The 26,327-nt window shown below is 42.0% G+C and overlaps 1 protein-coding gene across 1 annotated transcript in view; it reads right to left on the bottom strand.

Annotated features, from left to right (window-relative positions):
• The window catches only part of GLIS3 (GLIS family zinc finger 3), a 179,522-nt gene that overhangs the window by 109,668 nt on the left and 43,527 nt on the right, over window positions 1-26,327 (bottom strand). Inside the window, exons 2-3 of the mRNA XM_066617150.1 lie at window positions 17,736-17,943; window positions 14,982-16,095 (exon numbers count right to left, since the gene is read on the bottom strand). Coding sequence (XP_066473247.1) covers window positions 14,982-16,095; window positions 17,736-17,943 — 1,322 coding nt within the window. The remainder of the gene's footprint in view (window positions 1-14,981; window positions 16,096-17,735; window positions 17,944-26,327) is intronic.

A 26,327-nucleotide genomic window follows, 5' to 3' on the forward strand; every position in this document is an offset into this window, starting at 1 on the left:
AAAGCAAATCAATTTAAAGAACAAAGTCCCTTCACTCTGGTGATTTAAAAACAGCCTTGCTGACCTTTTGAAATGCACACAGAGGCAATCAATCTCTCTCCAGACACTTAGGCTTCAATAGGAGGCAGCAATCCCTCCTTTCACCAGGAGCCCCAGCAAGGGAGAAAGAATGGAGAAGGATCATTGCCATTTAGCCTTCATTCACATGCTCAGGTGGAAGGGACAGGTTCGCCTTGTGTCTGGAGAGAGCATGATTGATGGATTGTCAGTTGGCTGCCCTCTCTCACATTAATGAGGCTATATTTCATATTCATATAATGACTGTTTTCCTTTAATTTAAAGGGTACTTCTCATCAGCATTGACATAGAAAAATCTGTGGATAATCAGGTTATACCTGTAATCACTTGCATGACTGTCTCCCTACAACAGTAAAAAGAAGTTTTTTTCAACTGTGATTTTAAAGGGGTGCATTTTTCCCCTTCTCCAGGGATCAGCACATTCCTTATCATTTGCAGTGGTCATTCATGTTGAGTCAAATCCGTGTATAACAAGGTTGGACCTGTACAATGTTCCATTCTAGAACCTTGGACAACCATTACCAGCCAGCATCAACAATACTGAACTGGACTGATCAATGATCTGACTTGGTATAAAACAGTTTCCTCTGATCTTTCTGGGTAATTAGTACATGGACAAAAGAACAATCTGGCTATTAATTTATATATTTTCATATTCAGTTCTGTATGGCTCTGCAGTAATGGAAACATTTGGAAGTTCAACTTCTGCTGACATGATCTTGGAGATATGATTGCTGGAGAATATAAACACACATTGAACTTGGCAGCATTATATTATTCTGTTTACACTACCACTGTCAAACTGACATATTAAAAATTTATGTTGTTACACTGCCAAAGAAAGAAGATACCCCCTAGCAATCCCATCCACTTCTTTTTCCAAAGAAATAATGCTCTTTTGCCTTGTGCTCAAGTGGTTTTGCCAGGCTGTCCCAAGGCTTGAGTGTCCTTTAGTGCTGGAGGCTGAGGGTGGGGCTAAGGCAGGTGTTTGCCAAACCTTCCACAGCATTCTCAGTTTCTTTGGGATGGCAAACTGGATCATCATGAGACTGCACTATGACTTTTCAGAAGAAGCATCAAGAGACTACTGTGGAGAGGCTTGGAGCTTGGCTCCATATATATTAAAAAGAAAGAAAAGAGAGTACCTGGGGAGTGGGGTGGGAGTATCCTTAGTGGGTACCCATCTGGGGTGGCCTGTTGACTCAGTAACCCCTCTCAGATCAGGAGGGGCCAAGAGGGGCAAAAGTTTGGAATGGGGAAAATCAGATCTATGTATCATTGAGTAGCATCTACTTTCTTTTGCAGTAGTCCTGGGCTTGCAGAATTAGCATAATTGGGGTTGCATTCTGTTGAATTGATAACATATCTTTGCATCTGTGGTATAATTAAAGCAATAACCAAGAGAGCTCAGAAAGCAGGCTCCCAGAGTGTCTCCATGGTACCCTCCCCCAGGTATCCTCCTTGGATGAGAAAGAGGATAATGTGGGGTCCACTAGAACATGTGTGGCCAGATTGGAAGGTCGAGGAGACAAAAAAAGCTAGGAAAGGAGATGGGAACAAGAGTTTCAGTATGGGGGGGGGCACAATCTGTGAAGACCTGCAAAGCTGAAACGAATGCTGTTGCTTGCTCACAGGCTTACAGCACTTGAGAAGCAGCAGGAGGTCTGCTAACAGTCAGAGCCTGGCAGCTTGGTGGCATGTGAGATTCAAGAAGAAGAGGAGAACATAGTCATGGGAGCCAAGTGAGGTACATCTAGATTCCCAGGGGCTCTGTGCCAATGACGGGAATGTTGTATGTGCACCACTTTAATCTCCACTCATGGCTTATTCATGGGTTTGCATCCATCCTTTGGGTGAGGAACAGGGAATTAATCTTCTAGTGCAGTTTTTCTCAAACTGTGTGTCAGGACCCACTAGGTGGGTCATGAGCCAATTTCAGGTGGGTCCCCATTCATTTCAATGTGTATTTTTTAATATATTAAACTTGATGCTACCATAGTATGTGACTGCATTTGGGGAAATGTTACAGATCTGCACTTTTAACAGGCTACTATGTATATGCTTTTAACAATGATAGTCAAAGTGGCTTACTCTGGATAAGTAGGATCACAGCCTTTGGGATGTTTGGTTTTTGTTTGTTTTTTTAAACAGATCAGCAATTGCTTAGGAGAGTTACAGCCCAATCCTGAGCTTGGCAGCGCCCATGCACAGTGTCACAAACATGCCGTAAGGCACGTCAGTGACAGTTACCACCGGGCTACTGCCTGTGCTTGCCCAGCGCCAGCCGATGCTGAGCTAGTGTGGGGTAGGTGCCCAGCCTCCGCTGCTCAGTGGTCTCACGGACCACCGAGCTGCAACATGGTAAGCGGGGGTGGAGAGGGGGCGTTCCGAGGAGGGGGGAGGACAGCGGTGGGCAGGGAGAGGGTCGGTGGGAGGCGTGCTGGGGGGAGGGAGTGGCGTCGCAGGAGGCGGGTCCGGTGGAGCTCTGCTCCATCTGATCCTGTCCATTCATGCAGGCCTCTGCGCCCTACACGAACGACTTTACCTTACTGCCAACCTTTTGGTCGGCGGTAAAGTGAATAGCCCCACTGTGGGGCTGCTTCCCTTACCCGGGAAAAGGGGACAAAAGTCCCCTTCTCTCAAGGCATGTCCTGCGGCAGGCTGAGATGTGCAGGATGCAGTGGCAGCCATTCTCAGCACCGCTGCAGCCACGTCCCGGGCAGCTCAGGATTGGGCTGTTAGGAAGATTCTTCTTTATTTTAAATAAATCTTTACACATACTTATTGTAAAAGTTTATTTGATTTAATTTTGTTATGTGGGGAATGTTAAAAATTTCCCTGCTTGATGATGTCACTTCTGGCCATGAAGTCACTTCCAGTGGGTCCTGACAGACTGTCATTCTAAAAAGTGGGTCCTGGTGCTAAAAAGTTGGCGAACCACTGTTCGAGTTACTAGAGTCTAGTCAGCAACTTTATACAGCTTGTGGCCAAGTGTGGCAGGGTAATGGTGTGATGGAGAGTGGCAAATGCTTACTACTTCCACTGCTTTAGGTTGAACACAGCATGGACAACCCTCAGTGGCTTTTAGTGGTGTAGCAAAGGTGGAGGATGGCGCTTATCAGCAAAATTTATATTATAGCGAGGCTTTGTTTCCCCTGGGTAGACATTTAGTACCAGCTATTACATAAAAGATTTGGAAAGGAAAGTATATGGATTTATGGCCCAATCCCCTGTGCTTCCCCAGTGCTTGCTGTTGCAAAAGTGCCAAAAAGCAAAAGCACTTTGTGACAGCATAGCAGTTACCCATGAGCACCAGCAGAAAGAGCAGCGTGCACCAGGGGTGAGTTCTGTGCAGAGCAGTGCAGAGGCAGAATGGGGTGGGAGAGGGCAGCGATGAGCAGACCGCCTGGGCAAATGGTGAATCCTACAGAAAATCAATTCCCAGCAAATAATTTCTTTATTTGCTTTTTTTTATCTGATAATTTGCTCCTGTGCTGGATGCATGCCACGGGAAAGATGTGAAAGTATCCAAACTCATTTTCCCACAGTAATAATAGCTGATGTTACTTTTGCCATCATTACAGGCACACCTTTAAAAGGCTGTTTGGCCTTGTACTCATACCCACACTGTGGACTCCTATTGATTTTTCATTCTGTTTTCAAAATAACTATTCCCTAAATAAGCAAATGCCAGAGAGTTGCAGCACCTGTAGTTTAGTAATGACTAGCTCTTAATGTGAGCCTAGGCAGGGTCAGCTTAGATAGCTGCTTAATGCTGGGGCTCACATGAAATAATGATGTAGAAAATAATCCATTCAGACACCTGCAAAGTGTTTTTTCCTCACTACAAATCTGGGTTTAGGTGAAAGGATTTTCTGGTCAGCTTCCAGAAAGTATTGAGCCTCAGTAATTTTCTGTTTATTAAGCCCTGATATAGCATTGTTAGTGAGGCACTATCACTGAAATAAATCACAAATTTCTAATATTTTCAGTCCATGTTATCTGTGAACAAGATGCTTCATAGTTGATTCCTATTTGTAAGCTATAGCTTAATTTTTTAAACTTCTGTATAGACAATGACAAAGGAATGTATAACGTCTTAATGTATGAAGAAACTATTAACATAAGTAGGAAAATAATGCCTTACACGTGAGTGGAAATTTGCAGTATTTGCACAAAGTCATACAAGTGTACTTTCTGACTAATGTATATTGCATGCTTCTGTGCAATTACTGGAAATCTAAACTTGCTGAAAATGAACTGATGTGTTAACAACTACAATGAATTACTCTTAAATTAATAAGATTCACAGGGCTTTGATCAGTGTCCTGAAAGGTATGAGGTCAAGAGTACCCATAAAAATGGATTCGAATCACCTGTCATCAGCCTAGTGTGACCATCATTTTCCACTTAAAGCTTGCCAAGCCATTTGTGGAAAAATGAATTAAAGAGCCAACACACCTGCATTTACAGTGTCTCTGCATGCAGCAGTGTCTTTCTACATCTTTAACAACATAGTTAACTCATAAGAAGGATCATTCACATACATTCTCTGATGCTCAGTTACATGCTATAATGACTCTTTAGATGCGGCTATGTTTCATAAAATTCATAAAATTTCACAACTGTTAGAACATGAGTTGAACACACAAATGTAGTTTTTAGCAGCCCCTAGCCACATGGCCCCAGATCATGGACTTATGACACATGATGCAGCCACCTTTGCTAAAGGGCTGCTAAAGCAGAGTTGTGCCACCTTGCTGATGTGCAGTGGCATAACTAGGGGGGTGCAGGGGGTGCGGGCCACACTGGGTGATGTGCACAGGGGGGGTGATGTACACTGGGGGGTGATGCACTAAAATCACGGTGGTTAGGAATAATACCATCATGTTATATACCAATGGATGCAGACTTTTGAACAGAATGCAATGCAAAAAACCAGAGTGAAACATCTCATTTCTATCAAAAGATATGGCCAAAAAATGAGAGAACAAAAAATGCATGGAGCCCTATGGAAAGTAAAACTAAGCAGTATCGCGCATTTACTTGTGAATAGGCGACCTTGCCTTAGTGTGTCGGAAAGGGCAGGCTGAGAAGAATCCAATGACACCCAAATGGTCCTGATCCAATGAATGCAGCCCCCAAAAACACCTGAGAAGGAAGTCCCTCCCTCTAAGCAGACAAATGTATTGAGCCCTATGGAAAGCGAAACCAAGCCTCACAGTCACGTCTGCTCATGGGTAAGCAAATGTGCCTTGGCTGGTGGGCAGGCCAGGCAAAGGGGAATGTGAAGCCACCAGAATGGTCTTGATCTCATGGAAATGGAGCTCAACAAATGCTCCAGAAGGCAGCCTGCCCCCCCCTACTAAAAAGGATCGAAACAGAGGCTTCAGCTGATCAAATGAACTTTTTTGAGATTTGCAAAGCCAGGTGGATCCTGACAGTGATCTGGTTTAAACAGAAGTTCTTAAATTGAACTGGGCAGTGGGTAGGGCTGAAGACCTTACTGATTTTGGAGAGGGGTGTTATTGCTGGCAGGCTACAGAGGAAATTTACTTGGGTGGACCAGGGCTGGCTTCTGCTTATTTAATTATTTGTTTTACTTTAATTATTTATACTTATTTATTTTAATTTGCCTGATCATGCCACTTCTACTTCTGGTGGGTCTTGGACAGACTGTCATTCTAAAGAGTGGGTCCCAATGCTAAAAGTCTGAGAACTGCTCCAATAAAGTGTTAGTAAGTTGACACCCTGGGTGGGCCTGTGACACCACTATTGAACAAAATCACTAAAATCACAGTTTGGAGGAATAATACCATCATATATTGATCAATGCGTAATTTCATGCAGAATGTGTTCTGTCTTTGTTCTATCGAAAGGTACAGCCAAAAAACCAATGGGGGAGGAGTGATGGTACACTCCTAGGTGTTGCCCTGCCCACTGCATGGGGGGTGACATGCTGGCATCCAGCACCAGGTGACGCGAACTCTAGTGACGGCACTGCTGATGTGAGAAGAGTGACAGCTCAGAAGGGAAAATGCTCAAGGTGATGAAGATTCCAGGTTCAATCCCTTGCATCTCCAAATAGGAGTTTTACTTTGTCTTACCACGTTAGGTAGTATTAATTATGCTGAGCTAGCTGAACCAGTAATCTGACTCTGTATAAAGCAACCTATACCCGAGTTGAGAGAAGTAGTTCTGGGCCTAGTTAGTGCTTGCACAGGTGAAAATTGGAGACAGTAAGAACACCAAAGGATACAAATGATAAATTGTAAGAATATACAAGTGTGGACCCAATGCATTTTGAGAGGGATACCCTTCCATAAGGGTACAAAGTAGATTTCTGAAGGCCACTGATTTGTTTATAAACATATTTATATTTATCAGATTTGTATTTCTAGCTGTGGTAACACTTGAAGTCGCCTGCCTCTGATAAATAATCACTTGTACCCTTTGGACTGTGCCCCCCCCATTTCATTGCCAGCACCTGGATAGGAATCCACCTTAGAGCCTCTGATGTGCCACCTTGAGTTTCACCAAGAAAGAAAGCTAAGATGTAAGTGTAATTAACGAATTATAATACCATTTTACTATTAAGGAGAGAGGGACTTAATGTGAACATGTACTCTAGAAGTAAACAGTACAATAGGCTCATTTTCCCTTGTGTCAGTCAGTATCACAGGGCAGTCAATTATTACTTCCATTATGATAATATAAATATAAACAGAAATGCTACTTCAGCTTGAAGGCTTCTTCATCACCACCACCAGCAATCACCGCAGATACTCGCCTATAAGTCGATCTCACAGATGACTGTGAGATCATCTCACGAGAGCAGGTTTTGAGGTAAGAATCACCGACTTTTCTATGACCCTCGGATAAGTTGGGGTCACAAACTTAGGGGGGTGTCTGATTATAATTTTGTCTGATTTTACCCTAGGCCAGATCCTGAAAAATAACCTACCAGTAATTGTTACCTAAGAACTGACAGACTCTAATTTATTAAAAATATAGTAAAAGATCATAAGATTCATTTTTATTCATAAACTTTTAAATTCCGGTCTTCACCATCTTTTTGTAAACACTATCAGAGAGTAACTGCACTGTAAACAACATACTAATAGAACAGTGGTTCCCAATCTGGGGTTCATGTACCCCCAGGGGCATTCAACAGGACCTTTAGGGATACTTGAAAGAGAATAGAATAATGGCAGTGCTCCAGAATACCTTGCAGGGCCAGCAAGGCAGGAAGGGAGGTAGCTAGTTGACTGTGAAAGCCTCACCAATAGCTAATCTTTGGTGATCAATTCATGTATGAACCAGTGATTGAAAATCAGCACAGGAAAAAAAATTAAAACATAAAAAAGTTATCTATCACTCAGAATTTCTCAGGACACTTCTGGTGTGAAACAGTGCAAAGGCAGAGTCTTCTGCTCTTCAAAGAGAAAACACTGTGATAAATACATGAAGTCTGGGCTTTCATATAGAGGAGATGAGGGCTTGTATTATTGCAAACATTTTGCTTATGTGAAGGGTACAATTTATGGAAATAGGCTGCCAAGGGATATGCAAGTGAAAAAGGTTGGCAACCACTGCAGGAGATCCATGAATCAAATCCACCTTTAAGGTGTCTGGTGTGTTAAGCCAGAAGCTCTACATATAACATACAACTTAGAACACAATTGGGAGTGTGAAATTCCCACAAAATTATGTCAGTAGCAGTTGGTGATGGTGTGGCTGCAGGGAATAAGGCACTGAGCACCCAACTCCAACCTGGTCGTTAGCCTCATGCACTAACTCTTGACAAGTAACCCATTTGACACACTCCTGCTTTCAATCAAAGTCAACAGGTAGCTTGTCTGGGAAACAAAGATCACAGGTATAACAATTACCATGCATTCCATTATTTAAAAGCCCTGACTTGCTTTTGTTATATATTTGGGCAGACACAATAGCTTCGTTCGGATGGTTAGCATAAACTGTTTGCTCAGTGAAAATTGCCATGAGATTTTTAAGAGCAATTGATCACCCTTAAACTAAAGGACTTGGCTAAGGCTTTCTTATAACCAAAGAGATCTCTGTTTACCTAAGTTCAATGAAACGAAATGATAGAGAGGAAGCTTGACAATGTTGTTGACTTTGGCACACAGAAGACAGTTGCTGTAGGAGAAAGCCTTTTATTTTCCTCTTAGGCTGCTATGCATTAAAATATGCAAGACTAACTATGCATACAACATGCTATCACTATCATTACAAAAGTTTAAAGTGTTATCTGAAACCCTCCTAGTGTTCTGTCTTAATCCACAGTCCTGGTCAGCACTGGCTCAAGCCCTCTGCTGCCTGATGCCCACATGCTGCCCCTCCTTACCTGTGACATGCCAGCCTATTCTCCTCCTACTCATTGGCATAAAAAGGAAGTTTGGAGGAAGGAGAGTAGTGGGTTAAAGCGGCATGCTAGCTCATCACTCTCCTGTGAGACTTCCTCTTCTGTACTGTCTCCCAATTCAAGGAGGGGCAGAAAGTGAAGAAGCAACAGAGGTGTGTGCCTTCTGTCAATCTGCTGCCTGACACAATTGGTTCAGCCGACTCCATGGATTGGCCAGCCCTGGTGTTGGTGTTCCTAAATGCTCTCAATCTTGACATCTTACCTGCGTGTGCCTCCTGTACACCAGTCCTCTCATGAGTTCCTAACATTTAGTACTCTGACTCTCCATCCTATTGGCCATACAAATTATTATTGGCACCTTATCACTATACTATCAGACTGTCCTTGCTAGACTTGACAGCAGTTTTAATCTTGAAAAACCATCCACTGTCCAAAAGCAATGGTAGCTTGTTGTATAAGGAATAAGTATTCTAATTGCAGAATGGTTTGATCTCGGAAGCTAAGCAGGGTCAGGCCTGGTTAGTACTTGGATGGGAGACCTCCTGGGAATACCAGGTGCTGTAGGCTTATACCATAGTCTTTAAAAACTGAAGGTTGCCAACCAACCAGCTTGGCATAAGTACTCCAGTAGCCTGGAGTAGCCATCAATCATCAAAGGCCATTATTTCAACCAAAACATTATTAAGAGCCTAGAATTAAGACAAAAACCATCTCTTTGGTTTGCATAATAGAGCAGAATATCCCATTATAGTACTCTTGTTATGAAGAAATATACCACGTGCATGAGTGTCATCCACTTAGCATTTCTGTACAGTCTATGATCATTACAACCATGTTCCTCTGCAAGCTTCATTAAAATGGAGAATGACTTTCAGCACGCAAGGCTTTATGGATTGCACCCAAAGCAAATAACCCCAGCCTTATGCTAAGTGTAAGTTCACTTTTCAAAAGAGTTGTGGAACTTTATAAATAAACAAACAGCTCAGATTGCAGAATCAGGATGCTATTGAACACACATATAAAACAAGTTTCAACATGTGTGGCTGAATTACTGGACTAAAGCATGGAGCTCACAAGATTATAACTCTGACACACCAATTACCCAAAAGCATTGAGGGGGAAAATCCATGCATTTCAGTTAAACAGGCCAAGCTAGCTTTTAACAAAGCTAGCCTGGCCTGTCTTTCCATTATGTCATGAATCCTAATTAGAAGTAGTGATATTTTATTGTTGGTTTAGATAAGTTTGTTTGCATAGTTGCATTTTCTTAATATAGCTCTGAATATAACTAGGAAAATATTAGACTAGGGATATGTTACCATGCAGGCCCCACAAAATGAAAGGCAAACAGCCCAATTGTAATGAAATCCCCATGCTATGCTGCATCCCATGGGAGAATTTTGGTTGCGGGAGATTTCCTTGGGGGAAGCCCCAGCAGACACAATAGGTCAGCTCAGACCTGTGCCAGCAATAGTGCTGGTGCAAGTCCAATTTGATCTGTGCAGGAGGATCAGGCCCAGAAAGGGGGCTGGCATCTCTGATCCTTTCCAGTCCCAGACCCAATTCACACACTTCCCCATCTCCTCCCAGTTTCACTCCCTTCCTGCCCTCCCCTGCCCCTGTGTCGAACCTATCTGGTCAAGCCGGCCTCATGATAACCACCCGTGTGTGTGGGAAGGCTCAGGTCTTATGCCAGTGTGCCAGCTACTGTCACAAAGCTCTTTGTGGTGCTTTTGCAATAATATACACCAGTAGAATATGTGCTCCGCCAGCACAGAGTTTAGTTGGGATTGGGTCATAGGTTACAGTTATCTTTCTTCCATAGTTGATTTGTTGGTGGAAAGGCCATTGGGGGGGGGGGGGAAATGATTTAAAGGACAGGCAAAAAGAAAGTATCATCCCAAAAAAGACATTTAGTTCTAAAATAGGTGGATTAATTTAAATCACTGTCTCAACGGGCAAGCTCCCTTTGGCATCTTGCCTGGATGCCTTTAAGAGGGAATTGGACAAATTTTTGGAGAAGTTCATTACGGGTTACAAGTCATTACGGGTTACAAGTCATAGTAGTTATGTGCAAGCTCTTGGGTTTAGAGGCAGGCTGCCTCTGATTGCCAGATGCAGGAGAGGGCACCAGGACACAGGTTGTGTCTGTTGTCTTGTGTGCTCCCTGGGGCATTTGGTGGGCCACTGTGAGATACAGGAAGTTGGACCAGTTGGGCCTTTGGCCTGATCCAGCGGGGCTCATGTTCTTCAGGATTGGCGGGGGGGGGGGGGCTGCCAATGGGAAAAATGTGTTTGATGAGATAACTGTACTATATTTCCATAATTTGCATTAAATACAATTCTATATAACAGAGCACTTTGCGTCCATCTGTCACCATCACTACATGCAATAAATATTCATGTGAATTTTTTTTCAAATCTCTGACATTCACTAGGGATGGCAATTTTAAAAATCATCTAAATTGCTGTGCTGCATCATAGGCCTTGAACAAGAACTGAAGTACAGTGTGATGTTTACAGCTGGTCATCCTTGGGGATGCTTTTGCCATTGTATAATGCTCAGCTATATGGTCAAGAGCCAAAGTAATCTCTTTGTGTTTGAAAATATTCATGAAAATGTTCTAAACGTGCTCACAGAGCCATATTATGATTTTATTTTCCTCCTAAGGCCAATGGTAGTTCATGACCCAACAAATGAATCTGAAGAGGGAAGAAGGACAAGGAAAGCATTGTTTATAACATTTTGGAACAAGTGTTCTCTGAGATGGCACATGGGGAATATTATATTTTAGTATTGCAAGCAATAAGAGTTTTTTAAAAAAAACAAACAATAAAATCACAGCACAAATGACATCTCTTTCAATTATTCACTTGTGATCTTTATTATTGCCTGTTCATTCTCCAACTAATGCTTGGCATCTGATAGCTTGTAGGCTGACTCCAGCTCCCCAAGATTTGCCCCCTGGACTGTCAGCTACCAACCACTCTCATGCCTCTTCTGATGGCTGGACAGGAGAGACATGGAGACATGAATGAGCAAACAGGAGGAGGAATGGTTCTCCCTATGCAAATGATGCACTAGGGAGAGGAGGAATAGTCCACAAAGATGAATATAGGCTGAAATTGCACTTTGATGAAGTCGGATATTCAAGGAATGCACATTTTGTACCTACCAAACTTTTAAACAGAAATTATTTAAGTGAATTAAGAATCTCAGTCTAAATATAATGATAGGAATTTCAAGTAGTCATAGCAAAACTATTAAAGCAAGTCAAACTGAAAACTAGCCACCCCACCCCAAATGAGGACCTCCCCTGAGCCTCACTGAGCTCGAAAGGACTCTTGCTAGAGTGTTCAGGGCATCAATCAAAAATGCAATAACTTCTACACTGTTGGTTTTCCTTCCTCTCAAAGTATAGAACAGACGGTTCCAAAAAATGTACATGACTCAATTATGCAGCAGCACATTTGGGTTTCTGTTTTAATACCTTTAAATTATAATCAGCTATCCTGAGATTCCAAGCCCATAACTTGTTTCATCCTTTGACTTCTTTATGCAGCAAAGCACATTAACCAGAAAAGTTTAAACAACTGTTTAAACAGGGGAGGGGAGTCCTCAAATAACTGTGGAACTTATAATTTTCCTATGTGTAAATTAGAGGCCTTCAGCAAGTGGGTTGAGACTCAAAAGTGGGTAATGATCTGAAGTCAGGTGGCTAATGGTAATTCTGCTGCTTCCACTTTGCTCTGAGGCTATGGCATGAATGATTTGAACACTAATTAGGGCTTGAGGTCATAGATGAGCGAAGTACCTCTTTGTTTTAAGAGTTGGATAGCACAAACATTTTGGTAATGCAATTCCCACCTTCCTTAAGGTACTTGCACCAAAATTGCTTTGACTTGTAAAGTGAAGATGAGTGCTGCAAGTCATTGCAAAACTTGAGCTATAGGCGGCCTGGGTTCTGCAGAAAGGAGTGCATGTATCTTTACCTGAAAGGATCTGTCTTGCTCGAGGGAAGTTTTGTTCCCTGATTTACCAAGTTTCTTGTCTAAACCAGTTGGGAAAATTAACCAGGTAAGTTAGGCAGAAATCCAGATAAACAGAACAGTAAAAACTTCTACAAATGAAACAGACTTTTAGTACTGAATATATGACCCACCCAAGAAGACTTCCCTCCAGTACAGTGTTGGCTGCAGTGTTAAGTATAAGAATACTTTCTAGGAAACATGAGTAAACAATCTCCATGGGGTTAGGCACTACAGACTTCAAGGTAAACACAGCACTCTGTTTTGTGCTATGTGTAACCACAGTTATTTCTTCTTCTAGATCAGAGGTGCCCAAACCATGGTCCTGGGGCCACATGCGGCCCTCAAGGCCTCTCAATGCGGCCTTCAGGGAGCCACCAGTCTGCAATGAGCCTCTGGCTTTCTGGAAATTTGTTGGAGCCCACACTGGCCCAACGCAACTGATCTCAGTGTGAGGGTGACTATTTTACCTCTCGTGTGAGCTGTGGGATGAGGGCTTCCTCCACTACTTGCTGCTTCATGTCTGTGATGCAGTAGCGGCAGCAAAGGAAAGGCCAGCCTTGCTTTGTGCAAGGCTTTTTATAGACCTTGAGCTATTGCAAGACTTTCATTCAGTCATATAAGACCATCTTTAATATATTTATTTATGTAAACTTATGTAAATTTATTCAAATTTTAAATGTAAATTAATTCTTTTTTTCCCCCAGCCCCTGACACAGTGTCAGACAGATGAAGTGGCCCTCTGGCCAAAAACTTTGGACATCCCTGTTCTAGATGATAATGGGAGAGTAATGTTTCAACAAATGCTGAAGAGCTCTGCTAGGGAGAGGATCTGGCAAGCGTTTCCACATTTGTTCAAATAAGTGTTCAGTGTAAATGAACATGTCTACAATTATACATCAGCATATTTCATTGCTTTCCTTCAGCTGCCAGGGGCCGTAACTCAGAGCTTATGGAACCCATCTGAGAAGCACAGCATTATTATACACATACACACAGAGGCTGTGAACCAGAAGCATTAATTCAAAACTTAATCTCTGCTAATGCACAAAAGCCTTCAAGCATTTTAGGCTTCCATTACTTTGCTCTGCCTGCTGCCCCCTTGCATTTCACTCTTTGCTGGAGGTTTGCCAACTTTTTTTCTAGCAGGGCTTCTCTGCCTTTAACAGGTGCTCAGCAGCAGAAGCATTTACTGGCATGGAGATGAAGCAAAAAGCTACACATGCCAAACATCTGTCTGAGAGGTGGCTGTAAAGAAACAAGAGCCTTGCCAAAGAAAAGCTGGCAGCTTTATTCTGCTTCATTATTGAAATCTCATTTACCTATAAATATTCTTGCAAATGAAAAAGATCTACTATGGAAAACATTCTCTGTCCTTTCTAAGGTAAAAGAGAATCATTTAAGCAAAAAAAAATTGCAGTGCTGTAAATCATTCCTTGGAGTTAGCTTGTGTTTGTTAAAGGTATCATTTCACCATTAGTGTTTCTGAAGGCCATGACTTTTTTTCCAAGGAATTTAAAGCCTGCAAAAAAGGTCAGAATTTTTTAAAGGTATTTAAAGATGAAAATGTCAAACTAGTTACTGCAACCATAATAAACCATTAACTAGTATTACAAATTAAGATTTGCTTTTATTTAACATTCCAAATTTACTAACATAATTGTCAGGAAGTGAATTTTCTTGCTTATATTATACTATTAAACTTTGTTTCCCTTAGGGATTCAGTCAACTAACCATTTTTAGTGTGGTAAAGTGTTGGGATTGAAAAGAATCAACATTTATTTGGACAGGCTGAAAATCCTTTCCTTAAGGCACAATTTAGAATGTACTTTATATAGTATATCCATGGGACTTTCTACCATAAAGTTAAAAGCCCAATAAATTTATTCTTTTGATTGAATACTATCCTGAAACTATTTCTAGACACTACACTCATGTTATTAAGTAGAGTACAATCAGTAAGGAATCTATATTATAGTATATTCCCTGTGTATTCCTCATCTACAGAGTCTCTGGTATTTTTTTTCTTTCAAAATTTGACTTAGGCTCCAAATACTTTGAAACTGTATGACTTGCAGCCCAATTCTATTCCCCACCAGACCGCAGCATGCAGTCACACCAATGGAGCACACGCTGCATGCCATTGCATGAAGGTGGGGGCAACAAGACAGCCAGCAAGAGGGAAGTAAAACACTGTTTACTTACCACTCAGCAGGCTACCTGGTCACCAATGAGTCTCCTCGGAGCCATGTCAGCTTTTTTGCTGGCATAAGTTCAAAGAGAGTAAGGGGCCATGTCAAGCTACAAAAAAGGGGATAGCAGACCCATGCACGCTGCTTCTGCCACCGAAATCCACCCACTCATTCAAATAGTGAGTTTCATTTTCCTTTTTTCCAAACAAATTGAGGTTTTAAATATTATTTCTCTGGAACTTTCATATAGAGCTAAACCAAATAATAGAATTTAATCATATGCATTTCAGACTTACCGTACATTTATTCGGCTTCTCCCCTGAATGCACTCTCATATGAATCAGCAATTTGTAGCGGGCATTAAATGGCTTGTATCTTCGAGGGCATCCAGCCCAGAAGCAAGTAAAATCTTCTCCTTTCCGCTGGTCTATATGAATTTTTTCTATATGCCTTACAAGTTCCTCTTGTTGGTCATAGGTAACACTGCAATCTATCCAGCGACAACAGTGCTTCCCATTAAAATCATCCAGTTCACCCTCCTCATCTAAGAGAGGGCCTTGAACAGATGATGGCAAGGAAAGCTGGCGGGAATTATTTATGAGGTCGTGCTGATGTGCATGGTATGGGGGTGGTGGACCATGTGGAGGAGGAAGAACAGGGGGAGTCAGTGGAGGAGCAGAACGTATTTCAATTGAGCTCCCAGAAAAAACATCCCCATGTCCATTTTTTAAAATGCCCATAGACTGGCTGTCTAGAAGAGACATACCTTGTTGTACCACCATATTGTCTGTGATTGCTGACTGTAAGCTGTTTTGCTCCAACTGTTGCATACGCTGGTATTCGGTGCTCCCATTTTCACTGTAACCTGGGAGGGTAACATTGCCATTAGCCACAAGAAGTTTTTTTTGAGGATTTGGAAGAGAGCAAGTCTGTGGAATACAGCTTCCCCTGATGCCCAAAAAATGTCCATAGACTTCAGGTTGAGGGGAGATATCTGATGGAGATGTCCTTGAACTGTTTATATAAGCAACGAGGGACGTGGGGGATGTGCGGATGATTGTATTAAAGTCAATCCCAATGCCATCAGACAAAGGAGACAGGGAAAGGGCCCTCTTTTTGGCAGAATGAGATCTAGTTGAAGAATGGTGAGAACTAGGATAGGGGGAATGGTTGTTTTCCATGCCGAACAAGTACGATGGTAATGAATTAGGAACGCTGTTGGACACTGACATCCCAGATGTGATGCTTCCAGTGTCTCCTGGCTCACTGCCATTTTGGCAGTCTTGGTTGGGAGGAAGAGAAGGAAAAATCCTGTAACCATGAAACCATTCTTGTTTTACACTCTGTATTGATTGACATTCTGACAGACTCAGGGTTGTGGATGCCAAAGATTCACGTGACATAAGGGACCTATAATGAAGACAAGAGGAAAAGAATGCAACTTAGCAACTTGAAATTTAGATCTTAGTTATATGAAATGGTTGGAATACTGGCACATTCACAGCCAAATTCTACCTTAATCCATGCATGGTGAAGCAGTGGCACCAACGCAAGCCACACTATATCCTGTGGGGGATTTGTGGCTGCTGGAGATCTCCTCAGAGTAAGGGGACATTAGTCCTCTTGCCCTGGGGTAAGCCTCAGCAGCTGCAAGGGAGCAACTCAGGCCTGCTCTAGTGATACAGCAGCTGCAATCCAGCCCCAAAGTGATCAAACATTCCCTTATCTTGAGGAGGCCTCCATGACTGCCCTCCTACCCAAGGGTGCAATGTATACACTGTTGGCATGGTTTCATCAGCACTGGAATTTGAATAGAATTAGACCCTATGAGTAATTGAAATCAATGGGCCTGAGTAGTCTTCTCAGTAGCCTTGTATAGGATAATGCTTTTAATGGAATCAATTATATCTATTACAGTCCAATCCTAACTAAACCCACCACCTATGGAGCCACATCAATAGAGCATGTGCTACATCCTATGCTGGGAACAGGGAGTAGTTGAAGAAGTCTCCTCATAGTAAAGGATAGCTGCAGGAATGAATCACCTTGGATCTGTGCAAACCATTTTGCTGGTGCAGGTCCAAGGAGAGTAAGGAAGAGAGAAGAGGACAGCGAATTGGGATAGGATCCTTGCACACACCAGTGGCACCAGGGTCTACTCCCTCCCTCCTACGTTCTGCCTTCTGCCTGCCTTTCTCTCTGCCCAGATATCCCCCATTCCTTCCCCTCCCCACTCCAGTCTTCCCACTGCCCACCCCCAGTGCCAACTTAGCAGTGCTAGCAGTGGGTGGCTCTTCCATTGGCACAGGCATGCAGCTTTCAGTCACTTGTGCTGGCAGCCTCGCGTCGCATGCAATATTACCACAGCATGAACATGCATTCCACAGGCAGATCCTTTAGTTAGGATTTGCTATAAGACTAGTATAGTGAACCCCATTTTTTCTAGGTTCAGGTTATGATCAAATAACTTTACTATGGACTCTCCATGGTAAAACAAGTTTCACTATATGATGTTATTCACTTTATGATGGGCTCAGGACTGCCATCAACAGGACCACGTGGTTGATACATAAGCCCATCAATGATGTGAACACAAGCATTTGGTAGCATTTCAGGCAATAGCAGTGTTTTTAACATTGTGGCTTTGTATATCGAGGGAAGGACAGCCTTGTAATTTGTGCTGTCTAATTACAACATTATTATACAGCATTATTAACATTATAATAATAAAACATGAGCTCTGCGGGTCTCAGAAAGGCCTCCGGAGGTTCTAGAGGTGAACTTCTAGCACCTCCTGAGAAGTTTATGAGGCCTCAGGGGCTACACGCAGCCCCTGTGAGTCTCCTAAAGGCTCCCGGATGTGACCAGAGAACATCTTCAGATGTATTCAGGAGCTCAGGTTCAGCCTCCACCACAGGTTTGAAACTCATGGTTAGTTAAAACTGTGGTCTCAAATTCACAGATAAGGAGATGGGACATGTACACACATGGGTAGGTGTAGGCATGAAAATGCTCTTGTGATACTAAGGAAAAGAAAAATAATGCAAAACCTTGTATCAGATGGAGGTATATTCAAGTTTGTAGCATTCATTGCCCTTTGTAAGCTAGGGCTAATTTGGTTGCATGCTGTTGAGACCTGGTGTGCAGGAGGAGATAGAGGTCCCAGTCGCTGAACCACCATGGGACTGCTGGTGACTATTAAGTTGTTGCAGCTGTTTTTTTCAATGGACTTACACCGACCCCCATAGGCAAGACCGCCTAAAAATAAAGGAGTAACATTAGCTTTCAAGTCAGTTTTTCACATGACAAATTTAATAAATCCACAGCATATTTAATGCATCTGTAGCATAAGTGAGGAAAATCCATTATTTATACCTCTCTTTCTTTCCTGTAATCTTCATTTTATTTTTATTTTTTAAAAGTGTGTGTAAATAATTAAAATAAAGCCCAAACAAAACTGTTAAGATTTCCTGGAAATTAAAGAGACTGAATTTAAAGAGATTGGGAGAAGGCAAAGTAAATTTAAATGCTTTGGTAAATTTAAAAATCTAACTACAGGTTTAGTTGATTTACCTTCACAATACTCCAAATTTATTTGATTCATTCTGTTTCTTCGCCCTTGACGATTTATTTTGAGATGATCTGACCAGGAGTTAAAAATTTTATTATGACACCAAAAGGCAGCATTCATGAGATTCATCTTAATAATATGGTTTTAAAATTTAAAGAATAAAGACTGTATCTTCTTTTGATTTCTGCCTTCTAAGACCAATTAACACACAATACTTTAACAGACATTTGCAGATATGTGTCATTCCCACATCTCTATTAACTCTAACAATATTATGTGTGTGAAATGGCTCTCACCTTTGTGCAGATCTGTTATCATAGATCACACACATAAGTCCCATTGTAACACTTTTCATACCACATAGATGACCAGATGTTCTTTTCATAAGGATTTTCACAATAACCAAGAGTCTCACAATTTTGAAATAAATGTGATGTTGTGAGGTGAAGCTAAACAGAAAAGCAAAAAGGGTCCTGTACTGAGACACTCTCACTAAAATCAAAACAAGCAGCCAGTATACTTACTGTGCTAATTTGTACAATCTGAATGGATCACAACACATATATTACCAGCACTGACAGCTTCCAGATTTCCCTTTTAACACAAATCTAGTAAGAGAATGGCAGTAATTTCCCAGTAAACTGGCTTATGGCACAATCCTATCCCTCTTCCCCGCCAGTTTAACGAAGGTTGTGCTAGCAGTGATTGCTTTAAGGCTGTTGTAAAGCAGCCTTTATCAGGCCCACCAGTGGGGAGGCTGCAGCAGCCTCTCACATACTGGCGGAGACATGGATACCTGCCAGAGCAGGCAAGCCCATGTAGGGGGTTGGAGAGAGGCAGGGATTTAGGTAGGATTGGGCTGCCCTTCCCATATGGCATAATTCACTGGCAAGTGTTTCATAGTAAATATTTTTAAAGTCATATGAATGAACAAGTTACAGTTCTGGCGCATCACAGGGACATTGGTGGAGCTTGCTCAACCTAATTTTACAAAGGGACTATTTATTTATAGGAAAGTGATTTTATAACTATGATAATCTTATCTTGAATGAGTACGAGATCCCAAAAGATGTGCATTTCAGTAGCATAACATTGTTGGATATGGCTTCAATTGTTCTATTCTGTAAATTCTCCAGGAAGTGAAACATTGAGGTTACGTACTGCATTTAAGACCACAGCATTTTACCTCAAAAGCACACAGGAGGCAAGTTTTCAAAATAATAAAAACACAGACTTTATTGTTTCCCTGAAAAGGAAGGGATAGATGGCTTATTTGGTTCCTGTTATTTGAACTTCAATATTTCAGTATTGCAGCTCCTTGCTAGACACAAACATCGTTGGCTTCAGTAGTTACAATCTAACTATTGAAGTGAGCTAGAACAGTGTTTCTTAACCCCGCTGTACCACTTTGCATGCTCCACCTATTGGAACCATAGAAAGTGGTACCATGTCATTGCTGGTTACTCCTGAATTGGGAAGCCAGATGTGACTTGATAAACACCAGAAAGAGGCTCAGGGCAGATGGGAGGGCTTTTACAAGTGTATGAAAAGTACACGCTGGAGCTCTGCCTACCAAGCTGAACCTTCTACTGCTGCTTGGCACACTGCGTTGCCGGTCTCACTACCAGGTGGTGAGAGTCTGGCGTAGCACCGGACACAACCTCAAGTACCACTGGTGGTATGAGTATGCTGAGCTAGAAAACTATCAATCCAAAGAGTGCATGTCAAGAGCTTTTACTTTAGCTTGTTATAGAGGACTTTCTATTACACTGACAGCCCAATCCTAACTAAAACCCCTCGACCAATGTACCTGCGCCAACAGAACGTGCACTGCATCCTCAGGGGGCAGTCACACTCCTCAAGGTAACACTTATTTCCATACCTTGGGGTAAGCCTTTGCTGCCCCAATGGATCTCCTTGGATCTATATTATCCATTTTGCTGGCATAAGTCCGAGGAGAATAAGGGGAATAGGGAAAGGAATGGGCTAGGAATTGACAAACTCATTGCCACCAGTATCCACCCCCCTTCTTCCTCATTCCATCCTCCACCTGCCCACTCAACACCCAGATACTAGCCCTTTTCTCCCCTCCTTTCCCTGTTCTTCCCATCCACTCACCCCACCAGCTTATTTGCAGTCCAACACATAGCTGGCTGTGGCAGTGAGCTGGCAATACTACTGCTATTTGTGGCAGTGGTTCCAAAATGGACACTGGAGGCACACTGCGCATGCTGTTGTATGGAACTTGTGCTCCGCTGTCACAAAGCCTAGTTAGGATTGGACCATAAAAACTATCAGAAAACTAATATGTAATTAAACACATTTGCCACATAAAATATGAAGCAGCTTTAAGCCAGTTCTGAAAATATTAGATAATTGTGAACAGCAGTGGAAAGAAAGAAATTTGAAGCTGGTCATTGAAATGCAATTATTCCCTCTGCTTGCTTAATCACTTGCATTTAGAACTGTGTATAGAAGATGGGAGTGTACAGAGTAAAGAAATATGAAATCAATGATCCCGTATTTTTTTTCTGAAGTTTTTGGAAAAAAAACAGGAAGGAAGACTTTGATGAGGGGATGAGATGCTGTGCCTGTCATCTTTGTAGCAACATATACTTCTTTAATTTAGGAAAAAATAATAAAGATATGCTCTGAAGTGATGTTGTTTGAACAGTAGTAGTCAGCCCTAAAGAAAAGGAACAAATTTAACAGCCCAATGCTATCCCCACCATGCTATTGTATATAGTTTTGGCAACCTTCAGTCTCGAAAGACTATGGTATCACGCTCTGAAAGGTGGTTCTGGCACAGCGTCTAGTGTGGCTGAAAAGGCCAATTCCAGAGTGACAATCCCTTCCACACTGGGAGCAAGTGCAGTCTGCCCCTGGTCTGTCTCCCTGGCTATGGGCCTTCCTTCTTTGCCTCTTTGCCTCAGTCTGTTGGCCAAGTGTCTCTTCAAACTGGGAAAGGTCATGCTGCACAGCCTGCCCCCAAGCAGGCCGCTCAGAGGCCAGGGTTTCCCACCTGTTGAGGTCCACTCCTAAGGCCTTCAGATCCCTCTTGCAGATGTCCTTGTATCGCATATTGTATCGCATATTGTATACAGCACACCAAAGAAGTGCATATTGCATGCTATGGTGGGGGGGGGTGATCAGGAGTCCTGGAGAGGTAAGAAAAATATGCTTCTTACCTCTCCAAAGGTCTCCTGATGGCCTATGGTTCTCCTTCAACCTACTCCAGTTATATAGCTGGCATAAGTCTGAGGAGAGAAAAGGGGAGGAACCAGGTGAAGAAGAGGGACTAGGATCCTGGCACATGCTGTTGCAATCTTTTTATACCCCTCCTGCCCAGAAACTCCCTCAGCCCTCTCCGTCATCCCACCACATGCCCCACTGTTGACTTAATGCGAGCAGCACAACCTGAGATATGTATTGCCATTGGGTCCAGAGCCACTGCTTTGTAGTGGTAGCTGCGACTTGTCCAGCAGCTGCACAACCTTTGTACTGTCACCGGGCCTTTCACAATAGCAGAACAGAAGTCTCCCTGCCATAAATCCACCACAGGATAGGGCCGTCACTCAGTATGCCAAATTTGGGTAAAGTAGTTATAGTTGGGTAAAGACAAATGTAAATTGTCATTTGATATTAATTACTTTGCAGATTTGCAAATTTAAACATACTGAGTTATATTTCTAGAAAGTTAGGATTCCTAAATTCAATTGAAATTTATAGGATTTAAATTAGCCACAACAACTTACTTATTTTATTTATTTCCAATGATGCTTAGTCATGACTATCCTTCTTTGGATACAACCTATTCTGTACTCATGGAAAGAAAAACTTGGAGGTATTTGAAAAGGAAAAAAAAACACATGGTGCAGCTATCTAAACTTTTGTTTAACAAGTAGCCTTGAAAAGAACAACTTTTTGTTAGAAACTTGGCAAATGGAAATTGAGACTTTTCTTCATGAAACAGTGCCCCTTACGTGCAACTTACAATTGTCAAATAAAAACAACATCCATTTAACCTTCATCCAAACCATTTAGCCAATGACAGTAGTATTATCCAGTTTCTTTCAGTGGTGATTACACCATCACAGCATCTAATTGTTCAAACTGAACATTTGAAACCCTATAATTAGATAGTTTGTACATGATTAAACATAAGCTCATCAGGAGTTAAATGCCAAAATGTCAAAAATAACAGTGAGAAAACCTTTAGCACAGGCATACAATACCCACAGTTTTGATACATGATCTTGTAATCACGCTATCCACAGGGATTTAAAAGTAGAAAATACAGAAATAGCACTAGGATGAGCTCCATGTTTCTAGAAGAGGGACCATATGAGAATTATCCACATCTGCCTCACAATACAGTACATACATTTAATAAGTAAGGAAACAAATCCAAGAAGGGTAAGAATCACAAAATATATAGTTATTCATATATTGCTAGAGGTCAAATGCTAAATACATAGGGGTGATACATGGATTAAGACCCTTTTAAATGTGAGCTGGTCATGTGGAACTCCACCATGGTGGCTAAATGCTTTTTGTCAGTTTCCACATGGTTGTCATCATATGTAAATTAGCTTCCGGATGTTCATCTTTTGTGTAGCCTAAAGATGATAGCTGAAACAAGGGTATAGTTCAGAGAAAGTGAGGTGTGACAAATCACATTTCAATCAATTAAACTAACTGCACCACTTCATGGCCATTTAAGAAGTTGATCCTATGATTCCACTATATCAATGGCTGTTGTGCTGAGGTTAATGGGGTCATACATTATATAGGCGTGATCCTGTGTGGTCAAAACTGCAAAATAGAAACCTGAATAATAGTGGCCAAAATAAGGAGAAGAAGGATGACTCAAGAGCACATTAATCTCTTATCCTCCTGTTCTGAGGCACTGGTCAGCACAGAAGAGGCAGGTGCCAGGCTGAATCAAAGTAATAAGAACATAAGAACAGCCCCACTGGATCAGGCCATAGGCCCATCTAGTCCAGCTTCCTGTATCTCACAGTGGCCCACTAAATGCCCCAGGCAGCACACAAGAGCAGATGTGCTTCAATGTCAGTAAGTGTAAGGTCATGCACATTGGGGCAAAAAATCAAAACTTTAGATATAAGCTGATGGGTTCTGAGCTGTCTGTGACAGATCAGGAGAGAGATCTTGGGGTGGTGGTGGACAGGTCGATGAAAGTGTCGACCCAATGTGTGGCGGCAGTTAAGAAGGCCAATTCTATGCTTGGGATCATTAGGAAAGGTATTGAGAACAAAACGGCTAATATTATAATTCCGTTGTACAAATCTATGGCAAGGCCACACCTGGAGTATTGTGTCCGGTTCTGGTCGCTGCATCTCCGAAAAGACATAGTGGAAATGGAAAAGGTGCAAAAGAGAGCAACTAAGATGATTACGGGGCTGGGGCACCTTCCTTAAGAGGAAAGGCTACGGCGTTTGGGCCTCTTCAGCCTAGAAAAGAGACGTCTGAGGGGGGACATGATTGAGACATACAAAATTATGCAGGGGATGGACAGAGTGGATAGGGAGATGCTCTTTACACTCTCACATAACACCAGAACCAGGGGACATCCACTAAAATTGAGTGTTGGGAGAGTTAGAACGGACAAGAGAAAATATTTCTTTACACAGCGTGTGGTTGGTCTGTGGAACTCCTTGCCACAGGATGTGGTGACGGCATCTGGCCTGGACACCTTTAAAAAGGGATTGGACAAGTTTCTGGAGGAAAAATCCATTACGGGGTACAAGCCATGATGTGTATGCGCAACCTCCCGATTTTAGAAATGGGCTATGTCAGAAGGCCAGATGCAAGGGAGGGCACCAGGATGAGGTCTCTTGTTATCTGGTGTGCTCCCTGGGGCATTTGGTGGGCCGCTGTGAGATACAGGAAGCTGGACTAGATGGGCCTATGGCCTGATCCAGTGGGGCTGTTCTTATGTTCTTCTCTCTGCTCAGAAATACACCACTTACTCGGACATACACCACCTCCAAAAAGACCCATAGGCAGCCCTAGGGCTTACACAGAGGTAAGAATAAATGTTTTGTACTTACCTCCTGTTTGCCCATCACCACCACCACAGAATGCAGCATGTGCCTTTTTGGCACTGCTGCATCAGCTTTGCTGACAGGGGATAGGATTGGGCTGTTACTCTCAGGCAAATAAGATTGCAGCCTAACTTCAGTATGCTTAGAATTAGGTCAGTATGCTTAGAATTGCATTTTTACTGAACTAAGAACATTGCCATCTTTTTAAGATTTAAAAAAAAATATAGTCGATGAACTGACACCAAAACTATTCCAGAGGCACCCTTATGACATCAATGAGAACATACTATCAGAATCTGTGAAACAGTGCAAGTTTCAGTTCAGACCGATGTGCTAAATGTAAGTTGAAACTGTCACATCAATAATTAAGCATTAATAATTAACAAGTGCAAACAGAAAAATACTTTACGGAAATGTTTTAATCTGTATTGTTCCTCATTCCTTGGTCTGACTATTTTGCTTTTTTCCTCTGTACTTAGTTAATAAGTATCCAAGCCTCCAACATCTCTGACATACAAGAATATTCCACAGAAATCTTCAAAAAATGTAGCTCTTGTACAGGTTATTTATTTCATTGCTTGCAATTCAGGAAATGTTGTTCATATAAATCTTTTTTTCTCTCTTAAAAAGACTTTTATCTCTCACTGGAAGATGTTGCAAAATCCAATAAAGCGTTTGTCTTCCTAAACCCTCAAATTTTAAGATATATTTCTAGTGCCCTGCACTGGAGCCATCCATAAAGTATGTCACACATCAAAAGTCAAGAGGGGTAGCAAAGTGATGCTGAGAGAATGATTTAGTATTGATTTAAGTAGGGAAAAGTGCGATAATGAGTGGAGTTTAAAAGGCCTTCAAAAGTGTGGCATGCCTGATGGACAGTTTTAGTCATGTAATCCTAACCAGCATAATCCCCCCCAAATATAACTAATAGACTTGATCCAGTTATAGTTAATTGTAAGTGCCTTACTGAAAGCAAAGGGACTTAAAGCACAATCCTATGTATGTCTACTCAAAGGTAAATTCCATTATGTTCAATGGAACTTACTTCCAGAGAAGTGTCAATAGCACTGGTTCCCAAACTGTGAGCCATGGCTCCCCAGGAAGCCGCAGGGGAACCAGACAGGGGAGCCACAGAATCCTTGCATAAAACCTGCCATGCTATACAACATATAGGATTGTGGCCCTAATGGGGAGCCGCAGCCAATGGCCCAGTAGGTCAAGTGAGCCACCAGTCAAAACAGTTTGGGAACCACTGGTCTATAGGATTGCAGTCCGCAGTTGGTTATGCCTAACTTGTTTCATTGGGACTTAGTGATGATTAAATTTACATGGACCTGAGACAATGATGTAAAAGACTTCAGCAAAACCTAAAATCACTTGCTTATACAACACTATTACCAAAGTTCCTATTTTGTTTTATTACATCCACTGCTGGTCCTGCATGATTTCAGATATTTGTTTTTCTTTTTCTTTTTCCAATTTAAGTGATGCCAAGGCATACTCTTCTGCGTGCTGACTACAGTAATGTGGTGGTAAATGTTATTGTGAAGGAGCCCATCATGACACACATCCCATATTACAGCCAAAACTGCAAAGCCGTGCCTCATTGAGACTACAGCACACACAAAAATCAACATTAAATTTCTTAATTAGAATGTTTTCTTCTCCTTCTACTTATTCCTACTCTGAAATCTATTATACTTCATTTAGAACTCAATCCTATGTGTGTCTGCTCAGAAGTAAGTCTCATTATAGTCAAAGGGGCTTACTCCCAGGTAACTGAGGTTAGGATTGCAGTCTTAAAGATCTAAACTCTTGGAGGGAAACTTAGAAAAAGTGTTTGTAAATGGGATTAATTTTTTTTTTTAAAGATATATTAGAGCAGTGGTTCTCAAACTTTGAGCTTTATTCCCTCAGTAAGTCTTTGTGGGGGAGAGGCAAGGATAGGAAAGCGATCTCCAGGATCGCATCCCTAAGGGGGGCAAAGGGGGGGTGTTTGCACT

This window comes from Tiliqua scincoides, chromosome 2, assembly GCF_035046505.1.
Source record: "Tiliqua scincoides isolate rTilSci1 chromosome 2, rTilSci1.hap2, whole genome shotgun sequence".
NCBI classification, from domain to species: domain Eukaryota; kingdom Metazoa; phylum Chordata; class Lepidosauria; order Squamata; family Scincidae; genus Tiliqua; species Tiliqua scincoides.